Source organism: Pristiophorus japonicus, chromosome 15, assembly GCF_044704955.1.
Source record: "Pristiophorus japonicus isolate sPriJap1 chromosome 15, sPriJap1.hap1, whole genome shotgun sequence".
In the NCBI taxonomy this organism is placed as follows: domain Eukaryota; kingdom Metazoa; phylum Chordata; class Chondrichthyes; family Pristiophoridae; genus Pristiophorus; species Pristiophorus japonicus.
The window spans coordinates 156,342,525-156,355,616 of NC_091991.1; the positions used below are offsets into that span (position 1 = coordinate 156,342,525).

The window sequence follows — 13,092 nt, forward strand, 5'->3', positions numbered from 1 at the left end:
GGACCTGGTGCACGCACATTTTTTTTATTTCAAAATATACTTTATTCATATAAAAATTTGCACAATACTTTGGAAAGCAGTTCAGTACATTTGAATGTGGTCAGCAATTACATACAATACATTTGGATGCTGACGGCAGTTCCGTTCAATACATTAGCTTGCTTTACATTTCAAGGTACAATTCAGTACAATCCAGAATACATTGTAATACATTCATCAAGTTACGTTACATGTGGCATTATATGGTACATGGAATGGGTGAGGGTACAGTTACATTTCTTTGCAACATACATTATTAAACAGAACTTGCATTATACATGGCCCTACATAGGTGTTTTCAGATCATGGTGCTCTTATATATACAAAAAATTTACAAGTGCAGCCCGAGGGGAGTTTTATACTGATTCTTGCCGCTGGGTTTATCGTGGCAGAAGGGCTTTAAACTGTGGCTCTTCCCCATTGTGCCTTTGTGGCGGCTGCACCAATTTTTAGTGTGTCCCTCAGCACGTACTCCTGGATCTTGGATTGCGCCAGTCTGCAACACACAGACGTGGACATCTCCTTGCTCTGGAAGACCAGCAAGTTTCGGCAAGACCAAAGTGCGTCTTTCACCGAGTTGATGGCCCTCCAGCAGCAGGTGATGTCTGTCTCGGTGTGTGTCCCTGGGAACAGCCCGTAGAGCACAGAGTCCTGTGTTACGGAGCTGCTTGGGATGAACCTCGACCGCAACCACTGTATCTCTTTCCAGATCTGCCTTGCAAAGGGGCAATCCCGAAGGAGATGGATGACAGTCTCGTCCGCCCCACAGCCAACTCGGGGGCACCGTGCCGTGCTGCTGAGACATCGGCTGTGCATGAACGCTCTGACGGGTAAGGCCCTACTCACCGCCAACCAAGCTACGTCTTGGTGCTTGTGTGAAAGCTCTGGTGATGAGACGTTCTGCCAGACGAGTTCGACAGTCTGCTCAGGGAACCACCCGACAGGGTCCACTCTCTCCTTCTTTTGTAAGGCATCCAGGACCTTACGTGCCGACCACTGTTTTATGGCCTTGTGGTCAAAGGGGTTTTTTCTGAAAAACTTTTCCACGAAGGACAGGTGGACAGGCCTGGTCCAACTGGTGGGGGCATTTCGAGGTAGCGTGGCCAGACCCATTCTTCGCAATACCGGGGACAGGTAGAACCTCACACACATATCGCAGTGTGGGCAGGTCCCTGCTGCCCCTGGGCCCTCGGCTCTTCTGGACCATCATAGTATTGTACTGCTCAAGTCAATGTCATGGTCAATATCTGAAGCTGATACAGTTGCAAATACAAGGTCTTGAATAATGCAATTATTCTAGTTCTAACCAATGGTAATGGCACTGATACGGTGGCAATATTCTGATTATTTTGTTCTAATAGTTGCAGCATTTCCATATAGCGGATGCATCGATGTGTTTTAGCAAATCAACATCTATCTCAGCTTTTGCCTTGGGCCACTTGAGCAGACAAACACCTTAATTGTACACCTCAGATACATATGCAGACAGTTGAAAGGGCCTGTTTAATATAGCGTTATGAATACCTTTTACTATCTAAAGATTTATTATTTTTGGAGCAGGCGGGCAGAACTTTGAGGCCCTGATAGGGGCCCGGGGAAATTCTGACAATGTATTCATTGCATGTAAATGTAATAAGAACATAAGAAATAGGAACAGGAGTAGGCCATACGGCCCCTCGAGCCTGCTCCGCCATTCAATAAGATCATGGCTGATCTGATCATGGACTCAGCTCCACTTCCCCACCCACTCCCCATAAGCCCTTATCGTTTAAGAAACTGTCTATTTCTGTCTTAAATTTATTCAATGGCCCAGCTTCCACAGCTCTCTGAGGCAGCGAATTCCACAGATTTACAACCTCTGAGAAGAAATTTCTCCTCATCTGTTTCAAATGCAGCCCCTTATTCTAAGATCATGCCTTCTAGTTCTAATCTCCCCCATCAGTGGAAACATCCTCTCTGCATCTACCTTTTCAAGCCCCCTCATAATTTTATACGTTGCGATAAGATCGCCTCTCATTCTTCTGAATTCCAATGAGTGGAGGCCCAACCAACTCAACCTTTCCTCATTATTCAACCCCCTCATCCCCGGAATCAACCTAGTGAACCTTCTCTGAACTGCCTCCAAAGCAAATATATCCTTTTGTAAATATGGAAACCAAAACTGCACGCAGTATTCCAGGTGTGGCCTCACCAAAACCTTGTATAGCTGTAGCAAGACTTCCCTGCTTTTATACTCCATCCCCTTTGCAATAAAGGCCAAGGTACCATTGGCCTTCCTGATCACATGCTGTACCTGCATACTATCCTTTTGTGTTTCATGCACAAGTACCCCCAGGTCCCGCTGTACTGCGGCATTTTGCAAACTTTCTCCATCTAAATAATAACTTGCTCTTTGATTTTTTTCTGCCCAAGTGCATGACCTCACATTTTCCAACATTATACTCCATCTGCCAAATTTTTGCCCACTTAGCCTGTCTATGTCCTTTTGCAGTTTTTTGGATCCACCTCACAAATTGCTTTTCCTCCCATCTTTTGTATCGTCAGCAAACTTGACTACATTACACTCGGTTTCTTCTTCCAAGTCGTTAATAAAGATTGCAAATAGTTGGGGTCCCAGCACTGATCTCTGCAGCACCCCACTAGTTACTGATTGCCAACCAGAGAATGAACCATTTATCCTGACTCTCTGTTCTGTTAGTTAGCTAATCCTCTATCCATGCTAATATTATTATCCCCAACTCCGTGAACTTTTATCTTGTGCAGTAACCTTTTATGTGGCACCTTGTCAAATGCCTTCTGGAAGTCCAAATACACCACATCCACTGGTTCCCCTTTATCCACCCTGTTTGTTACATCCTCAAAGAAAACCAGCAAATTTGTCAAACATGACTTCCCCTTCATAAATCCATGCTGACTCTGTCTGACCGAATTTTGCTTTTCCAAATGTCCTGCTACTGCTTCTTTAATAATGGACTCCAACATTTTCCCAACCACAGATGTTAGGCTAACTGGTCTATAGTTTCCTGCTTTTTGTCTGCCTCCTTTTTTAAATAGGGATGTTACATTTGCAGTTTTCCAATCTACTGGGACCTCCCCAGAATCCAGGGAATTTTGGTAAATTACAACCAATGTATCCACAATCCCTGCCGCTACTTCTCTTAAAACCCTAGGATGCAAGCCATCAGGTCCAGGGGATTTTTCTGCCTTTAGTCCCATTATCTTACTGAGTACCACCTCCTTAGTGATTGTGATTGTGTTAAGTTCCTTGACTATCCACTGTTGGAATATTGTTAGTGTCCTCTGCCGTAAAGACTGATACAAAACATTACTACAGTTAGGTCTTAGAATTTATATTGAAACATATAAGATGCTGAGGGGGCTCAACAAGGGGGAATCAAGAACTAGGGAGCATAGTTTAAGAATACAGGGTCGTCTATTTAGAACTGAGACGAGGAGAAATTTCTTTTCCGAGGGGTTGTAAACCTGTGGAATTCTCTGCCCCAGAGAGCTGTGGAGTTTGGGTCATTGAATATATTTAAGGTGGAGATAGACAGATTTTTGAACGATAAGTGGCCAACTATACTATAGGTTATAGCACATACCCTGATAATACAGGCTTGAGATCTGCTCCAAGAAGTGCCAACTAGCTGTAAGGCAGTTATATACAAGTAGATCTGACCTCACACCATACAGCTTGTTGTAGGAGAACCCAGTGCCACTTTCTCGCACGTGGTTTAAAATTCCAAAATCGTAAAGCATAAGTTATGAGGGCACGTTAAACTTGACTGCAGCCATGATAAATTCTAGAACGGAGTTTCCAGTTGATGAGGATTTTCTATTCTTGAGATTGGCAACAAAACCATCGCCTTGTAAAAACGTTCAGAAGCAAATAGCCAAAAATGAACACATTTCAGTGCCTTTCAAGAACGAGTTCTGCATTCAGTTTTTTATCACTAAAAACATCACCTAAGTAAGGAAGTAAAATGTTGACCGGATTAAGTTAGTTAGGTAATGATAAAGCTGGCTTCCTCTTTAAGGCTCGAGGGCAATATTTTTGTGTGTTTAAAGTTTTCTCCTGATGGCCAGGATCGCAAACTGTAAAGACCCAGAAGGCCCCATGTCAGCCTGGGTTCAATCTTAACCAGTGTGGCAGTTGGGAAGATGATATTGGCCTCTTAGCCAGGGATGGGAAGGTTGAGCCAGGATTCCTGTTCCTGCTTCTTATTGCTATGCAAAGACTCAATCTGGAAACTGTGGCATTGTGGGTAAAAATTGGATCAGGCTGAGCGGTCCTGCCCTCTGTGATCAACTGTCCCGGTGATGCTCGCTGTCTGTGCTTGGACATAAACAATGAGCAATTGGACGCGGTACTTGAGGACTGCTGGTGTCTTTATACCCATATCTCAGCAAAAGATAGCACCTTCGGGAAAGATGGGATGGGAAAGCACTGGAGAAAAAAGCAATGTTCAGTGAAAATAATATTGGGGCTAATTTTCAACTGAGGTGGAAAAGTGATATCACGGGAAAGGAAAATTAGGTGGGCATATTTTTCTGTCACCATCAAATGTCAAAATTATCCCATGAAATTTGGAGTCAAGTTAATAAACATGAAGCACTGATCCCATTAGTTGTAGTGCACCGAAGTATTTCATGTTGAAAAGCTAAAAGCAAGAGCCATGCTGCAAAATAAGCCAGCTCTGTTCACATTATCTCCACAGAAATACTGATGTTGCTTCTCGGGTGATTGCATTAATGTGGCTGATTCGCCAACCTTCACTCCCACCGAGAAGCATCGGTCTCAGGAAGCACTGGCTGGGAAATCACAGGCCTGCAGCATTTTATTTGCTATCCCTTCAAATTAATGGACAAACAACCAGGGGCTGTGGATCCACTATATCTCAACCATTGCTCCCAGCAATTTTTCGTACCTTAGCAATGTAAAGCTCTGCACTCCCATTGCCCTGGTCCTCAATAGACTCCATTGGCTCCCTGTTACTCTACAAGTTGATTTAAAATTCTTTAGCCTTCTCATCAAATGCCTTGTCCCACTCTATCTCAATGATCTACTTGAGCACTATGTTGCCTGCTCTCCAACTGCACTCCTGACACACATTGCTCCCTCTCTTCACTGCTCCTTCGTTGATGTTGAGCATGTTTTGAACCAACATGACCCCGCTCTCTGGAACTCACTTCCAAAATTCTCCTGCCTTACCTTCTCCTTCCTTGCTTTCCAAAAAGTACTTTTCTCTTCTGCGGCTCTTTCAGCCCTGCTCTTTCGCTATTCTGCATTTCCTTTCCCTCCAGCTTGATGTGCATTCCATTCTCCAGTTTTGTAAAGCACACTGGGACATGTTTCTGATGTGAGGAGCACAATTTGAATGCAAATGAGTGTTGTAATGATAACCACACTCTAAATTGATCAATATTGAAATAATTTCAGCCTTTTCCATTAATCTGGGATTGATGTAGATTGTAAATAATGTGAAACAGAAATGAGTACAGAGGCTCAAATTGGAGATTTCCTTTGTGCAAACTTTCTCCTTATATTAGATTTTCTCTTTTTTTCCGTTTTTTTTAACATTTTTGACATCTTCTCGTCTTTATCCAGTATCAGGACCAGTGCCAGCATTAATAGGAGTATCATTTGATCCCAACACATAACTTATGCAGTATGATATTAACTTGCATGTTAGCACCCGATTATTCCTGCAGTGTAACTAAACGCACTTTACAGAAAAAAATGCTGTACATAATGTCTTTACATAATAAATATGCTGTGACTGTAATTCCACTGGAATTGGAACAGGTTTGGGAGAAAGGCTCCCAATGCAAAATCCAAACAACTCTGTTCTTGGGTGCACCAGATTAGAACATTATAGATTTATGATTTATTACAAATCATTGTCCATTGCATTGTAAGTAAATCAAGAATAAGCACATAATACATGTCATCTTTTATCAAAAGTATTGATTGAGTTATTCATTTGCCAGTAAGGATCAATTGTAAGTCAATATGGTGGTCTTCCTATCACTGCCGATTTGGTTACATTCATATTGCCACAGGGAAATTTCTGTTTTACAGAAGACTGATGCGATGCCCTTTAAGCGTGGGCTATTTGGACACGTACTCACGAGGTCCCCTTCCTCTTTTACAGGGGCGCTCTCTCAGGGAAAGTGCAACACGGCGGGCTCAGAGACGCAGCTTTACACCTGCCAGCTTTATGGAAGAGGATACTGTGGATTTCCCCGATGAGTTGGATACCTCGTTTTTCGCAAGGGTGAGATTACATAGCACAGCGTGCAGGATGTTTTAGTGCACAGCAGCATATTTCACCATCATTTGGTGTCTGCATCAATTCTGTAACAATAGAGGCTACATTTCCTGCAGCTGTTTTGACAAGGTTGAAGACTGTCCAATCTGAAGCAGTCGTGGAAATGAAAGTAGCCATGGCAAAGCAGTAGCTGGCTTGTGGAACTACGTCCATGCAAATTAAATGCAGGTGGGATGGAAGAAGATGTCCCACTGAGCAAATGCCCCACATTTGTTTCTTGTGAAAGATTAAGTCAAGTCATCATCTTAATCAAAAAGCACTTTATTTTACTAGTGAAGTTTGGAAAACTTCCTGTTTTAACATTAAAGGTTTTTAAATTGAACTTTGGTATTTGGTTAAGATTTGGAATGCCTGGCCTGATAGGGGGGTGGAAAAAGATTCAATAGTAGCCTTCAAAAGGGAATTGGATAAATATTTGAAAAAGAAAAAATTGCAGGGATGTGGGGAAAGAGCGGGGGAGTGGGACTAACTGGATTGCTCTTCAGAAGAGTCGGTACAGACTCGATGGGCCGAATGGCCTCCTTCTGTGTGGTACTATTGTATGATTCTATGATTTGGTATCCTACTCAGGGAACGTATATTCCGGATTGTTTCAAAGAATTGAAGCACATGTCGTATTTGAAATAGAAAGCTAAAAGTAATAATGAAAAAATAATTCTTCATTGTTCAGTCATCTTTCCAGCTGTTGTCCATTGATGGGGTCGTGCACTGACCCTTCAGATAAGTCTGCTTCAAAACATTGAGGTGGATAATGTAGTCCTGCACAGCACCCTAGAGACTGCCGCTTTTGAGACGCTATGCATGCCTGTGCCCAAGGAACTGACCTCGCACAATAATACTAGTTCATTTCCTTCATATGTTTTTGTGACATTCCTGTTGCAGAGCACATGATGTGTTCGGAGTGGCTCAGGGGTATCAGCAGTAATGTGGGGGGCGGGGGGGACACACAGCTGGATGCCATTATAGTGCTACCATTTTTTTTTCATGTATGACGCAATGGCCCCTAAGCATACTTGGCCTTTGGAGCTAAATGAAGCGAGGTGTTTAAATAAAGGCTGAGTCCGCAGCAGAGAGGGCCACCCAGGAGTCGATGTGAAAATGTTTTGTCCGGCGTCACCTCAAAGTATCCATTTGAAATGGGGGCTGTGTGCCTGGAACATTGCTCAGGTGGTTCCCCAAAGCTGCATAAAAATTTGGATCTTTTGCACAGTTTGTGCTCAGGCTGCCGCACCACGTAGGTTTACATAGGTGCTTCAGGCTTGTGGTAGGCCTGAGATCTTCCTGGCCGACTGTGGGGAGCTGCCATGCCCAAAGTCAGGTATTTAATATTGGATTATTGACTCTATGATATCTCTCAGCCTGCATTGTGCACAAGGCCGTGATCTAGATTTTCCCTTCCTTTATTTATTTCACATAGTCAGAAGCAGTATTCCACTGATGCGATAAATGAAGAAAATTGTTACATTGTGCCAGTTTATTATCTGAGCTTGCCTCCTTGAAACCATTAAAAAAAAAAAATCCTTTTTTATTTAGCAGGCTTACTTTGCCAGTGTATTCTGTCTGGACACTAGGGGAATCAAGGGATATGGAGATAGCGGGAAAGTGGAGTTGAGGTCGAAGATCAGCCATGATCGTATTGAATGGCGGAGCAGACTTGAAGAATTGTATGGCCTACTCCTGCTCCTATTTTTTTATGTTCAACACCAATTCTATGACTTGGGGATGGAGTTTATTTTCTCTGTTGAGCTCTTCGGTAAAGAGGTATCTCATTCTGTGATCAAGCTATTTCCAGCAGAGCGTGCCAATGTTGCTTGCATTGTCTCCTGGCCTGATGTACTATTGTGTAATTCATGGGTTGCCCCAAGCTTTAGCAGGGCTCATTATGAACAGCGGTGACACTGGATGGTTTTCTGCTAGAAGGATGGTGTTGGTGAAATCTCCCTGCTTCAGTGCTTCATGTTAATGAATGGAAAATGATTCGAGTCACCAGAATTCCCGATGCACCTGGAATTATAAAGATGAACTTTTAGCCTATCATCATCATAGGCAGTCCCTCGAAATCGAAGAAGACTTGCTTCCACTCCAAGAATGAGTTCTCAGGTGACTGTACAGTCCAATACAGGAATTACAGTCTCTGTCACAGGTGGGACAGACAGTCATTGAAGGAAAGATTGGGTGGGGAGTCTGGTTTGCCGCACGCTGTCTGTGCTTAATTTCTGCATGCTCTCGGCGACGAGACTCAAGTTGCTCAGCATCCTCCCGGATGCTCTTCCTCCACTTTGGGTGGTCTTGGGCCAGGGACTCCCAGGTGTCGGTGGGGATGTTGCATTTTATCAAGGAAGCTTTGAGGGTGTCCTTGAAACGTTTCCTCTGCCCACCTGGGGCTCGCCTGCTGTGTGCTCCAGTTTTGTAGGAGGCACTAGTCTGAATGTGAAATATTGTGGCTAAATCCACAACAGGCAAAGCAAATTACAATTCCTCCGAATAGAGCGCTTGCTTTGGGAGTCTCGTGTCGGGCATGCAGGCGATGTGGCCCGCCCACATGCCTATAGAGTCCTTTGGCCACGGAGGAATTGTAATTTGTTTTGCCTGTTGTGCATTTAAAAGCAATATTTCACATTCAGACTTGTGCCTCCTACAAAACTGGAACACACTTAACTCTGAATGTGACAGAAAAAAAGAACATGTCCCAAAAGCATTCTTCAATTGAGGATGTTAGCTTGATCTCCTTTGCTGCCTCCACTATCGAAGCCTAAGAAAGGAACCCCAGAATAAGGCCTACGTATAGATGATCAGAGGAAATCAAGTTTGTGAGGAGTGCTGCAGCAAGGAGAAAAGCATGTTGGGACTGTGTCTATGATTTCCTGTATAATTCAGGTGTCCCGTCCCCACCATCACCGCCAAGTATCGACACTTTCTCAGACTCGTTCAGTCGCTTGGGTAAACTCACCAGAAGGCACGTGAGCAACGTGTGAGAAATCGTTCCCACAGGAGCTTTCTTTTCTTGTCTTCCACAGTAGTCCAGCCACGTTGGCAAAGTATGTCCTCGGTTTGAAGCCAGGGTATGCATGTCTCATTGTGACATAGAAACATAGAAAACAGGTGCAGGAGTAGGCCATTCGGCCCTTCGAGCCTGTACCGCCATTCAATAAGATCGTGGCTGATCATTCCCTCAGTACGCCTTTCCTGCTTTCTCTCCATACCCCTTCATCCCCTTAGTTGTAAGGGCCATATCTAAGTCCATCTTGAATATATCCAATGAACTGGCATCAACAACTCTCTGTGGCAGGGAATTCTACAGATTAACAACTCTCTGAGTGAAGAAGTTTCTCCTCATCTCAGTCCTAAATGGCCTACCCCTTATCCTAAGACTCTGTCCCCTGGTTCTGGACTGCCCCAACATCGGGAACATTCTTCCCGCATCTAACCTGTCCAGTCCCGTCAGAATCTTTTCCATTTCTATGAGATCCCCGCTCATCCTTCTAAACTCCAGTGAATAAAGGCCCAGTTGATCCAGTTTCTCCTCATATGACAGTCCAGCCATCCCTGGAATCAGTCTGGTGAACCTTCGCTGCACTCCCTCAATAGCAAGAATGTCCTTCCTCAGATTAGGAGACCAAAACTGAACACAATATTCCAGGTGAGGCCTCACAAAGGCCCTGTACAACTGCAGTAAGACCTCCCTGTTCCTATACTCAAATCCCCTAGCTATGAAGGCCAACATACCATTTGCCGCCTTCACCGCCTGCTGTACTGCATGCCAACCTTCAATGACTGATGTACCATGACACCCAGGTCTCGTTGCACCTCCCCTTTTCCTAATCTGCCATTCAGATAATATTCTGCCTTCGTGTTTTTGCCCCCAAAATGGATAACCTCACATTTATCCACATTATACTGCATCTGCCATGCATTTGCCCACTCACCTAACCTGTCCAAGTCACCCTGCAGCCTCTTAGTGTCCTCCTCACAGCTCACACTGCCACCCAGTTTAGTGTCATCTGCAAACTTGGAGATATTACACTCAATTCCTTCATCTAAATCGTTAATGTATATTGTAAAGAGCTGGGGTCCCAGCACTGAGCCCTGCGGCACTCTACTGGTCACTGCCTGCCATTCTGAAAAGGACCCGTTTATCCCGACTCTCTGCTTCCTGTCTGCCAACCAGTTCTCTATCCATGTCAGTACATTACCCCCAATACCATGTGCTTTGATTTTACACACCAATCTCTTGTACAGGACCTTGTCAAAAGCCTTTTGAAAGTCCAAATGCACCACATCCACTGGTTCTCCTTCACTGTTTGACTGTGATTCAAACTTGGGCCTCCTCGTTGAAGTCCACTACACGATTCAAAGTGCGTTTTATTTTTCATTGAACAATATCCATTTTAAACTGAGAACACACATGTGAACAGTACAGCAAAGCAATAATCAATGGCTTCTTTTAATAAGCTACTAAAAGTGTCGCTTTAGCCCTGCTGTGGAAATGCTGAATCTCAGCATATCGTAAATTTTTCCAATGATTTGCCCCAGGTCAGCCACTGAGAGCTGCTAAGAAATCAGCATGGTAGAATATCACTTTCCTAACACAACAACAGGTGGCCTTGTACTGCCAAAGGCTGAATACTGATTGACTAGTGTGGATAGCATGATTTAAGGTGAATCCCATTGCAATGAATGTGGTGGTGTCACTACTTGATGTACAGTAATGGGAGGCACTGAGTAAACACAGGAGAACATCCAAAGAACGTAATATTTTTAAACTGAAGACACTTCCAACTGCTTGCTGAATTTTTGGCATTCCTTGATAATTATTACAATTGCTAGCAGATACAGAAAATTCACCAAAGCTTTACAATTTAAGAATTTATTTTTAGTCATCATTAACTCAAGTGGTGTAGTTCGAGATTTCTCAAACTTTACCACAATTATTTTACTGACACGTTTCCTTTGTGTTTATCAGAATGAACTGTTTATTGAGAATACAAGCTGGTTAGCACATGGAAACAATACCACTGTATCAATAGCAAACCTTGTAATACACAGGCTCCTGTTCACCTTGCTAGATTAGCTTTGAAATGTCTCCATCTAGTGGTCAGCGGCGAGCGGCAGCCATGGGTAGCGTGGAGGCCCCGACCTGCGAGGGAACATCAGCGGCAGGACGGAGCCATAAAAGGAGCGGCGACCATGTGCAGGGTGGAGGCATACCACTTCAAGGTACAGCACGAGCTGGTGCAGGAAGGCGACGGCTGTGAAGAGTGACGTCATCAAGATCCAAGTCGGTGATTGGAGCGTGGGCAGATACAGCAGGAGCGGCGAGAGACTGTGGTGGGATGTGATCGGGGCTCAGGGGAGGCGTGAGTTCGGGGCCAGGGGCCCAGGGGCAGCACAGGCCAGCCCACACTGCGATATGTGTGCGCACTAGGTACGTGCAGCAGAGCTGGTCTCCAGTTGTCTTGGGTAATCCTTGCCACTGGACCAAGACCGAGCTCTGTCATGCCCGTGTGGTGGCTGGTGTGCAACGGCCACCCCACGTTAAAAAAGTTCACACACAGGCATCTTCCACCCTTCAGGATGGAGTTCGGGTCCTTCATTGCAACACCTATCAACTCGTCCTTTTTTTAGGCGTGGAAGCAAGTCATCCTCGTTTCGAGGGACTGCCTATGATGATGATTGTGCAAGAATGAGCAATGTCATAATAATGGCAGAAAAATGTGCTGGTTCATGGCTCATGTATATAATTCATATTTAATTATAATTCTGATGTGATAACTAACTGGTCATAAATTTGCTGAGATTTTTCTCTTTGAATTTGTTATTTCTTTTGGCCAGGAAGGAGTCCTACATGAAGAGTTGTCCACCTACCCTGATGAGGTATTTGAACCTGCAGAAGCTGTGACTGTGAAGGAAGCAGAGGCCAACTCTCTCGATCAGACTGATCTAACCGGCAGTGCCTTGGACAAAAGTGAACTTGAAAAAAGTCATTTAATGCTGTAAGTTTTTTTAAATTCGTTCCTGGGATGTGGGTGACGCTGCAAGGCTAGCTTTTATTGCCCATCACTAATTGCCCCTGTAAGTCATAAGTTTTCCACCAGGCACAAACCAGTAGAAGGAAAGCATGATCCCAACAATCAAAATTCTACGGACATTAACTTGTTGGAGATAAAATCTACAATATGACGTTTTGTTCCATTTAATTATCATTGCATCAAGACTTAATATAGATCAGTTCACAAGTGAAATTGTTATGTGGGTGTAATGAACGCGATTCATCTTTGATTGGCTGAAGTGAGGTACTGATTGCGAACAGCGCTAAGTGGGGCTGTGCTGTCCCAATGTACACATTTTTATATTCAGCACATTTATGTTTTTCGTCTATCTAATAAAGTGACATTTGATTTTCCTTCCAAAATACGAATAGAAAACATCACACAATATGTTTACAAGGATTAAATTCCATCCCTTACCACCTTGAAAGGTATGATGTCTTTATAAATTCTTTCTGTAAGGTGAGCCCTTGGGCATGGTTGGCCAGCTTCACTTCCCCCGTGCTCACTCGGTTTCTACTGTCCAGGTAGCACGAGGTAAGAAGGGTCGGATCCATGAGGCAAGTGCCTTTACTGCACTGCTTATGGGGCAGGAGGAGCACGAATATTTCCTCCAGATCCAACAAGCTTGCCTCTGGACGATCGGACCCCCGAGATTGGTCGACCTCTGGACG

General features: G+C 44.1%; 1 protein-coding gene across 11 annotated transcripts in view; it reads left to right on the top strand.

Moving 5' to 3' along the window:
* Positions 1-13,092, top strand: part of rhbdf1a (rhomboid 5 homolog 1a (Drosophila)) — a 346,823-nt gene that overhangs the window by 292,952 nt on the left and 40,779 nt on the right. For all 11 annotated transcript variants that reach the window (XM_070901161.1, XM_070901163.1, XM_070901162.1 and 8 more), the window contains 2 exons: positions 6,195-6,317; positions 12,204-12,364. In XM_070901161.1, coding sequence (XP_070757262.1) covers positions 6,195-6,317; positions 12,204-12,364 — 284 coding nt within the window. The remainder of the gene's footprint in view (positions 1-6,194; positions 6,318-12,203; positions 12,365-13,092) is intronic.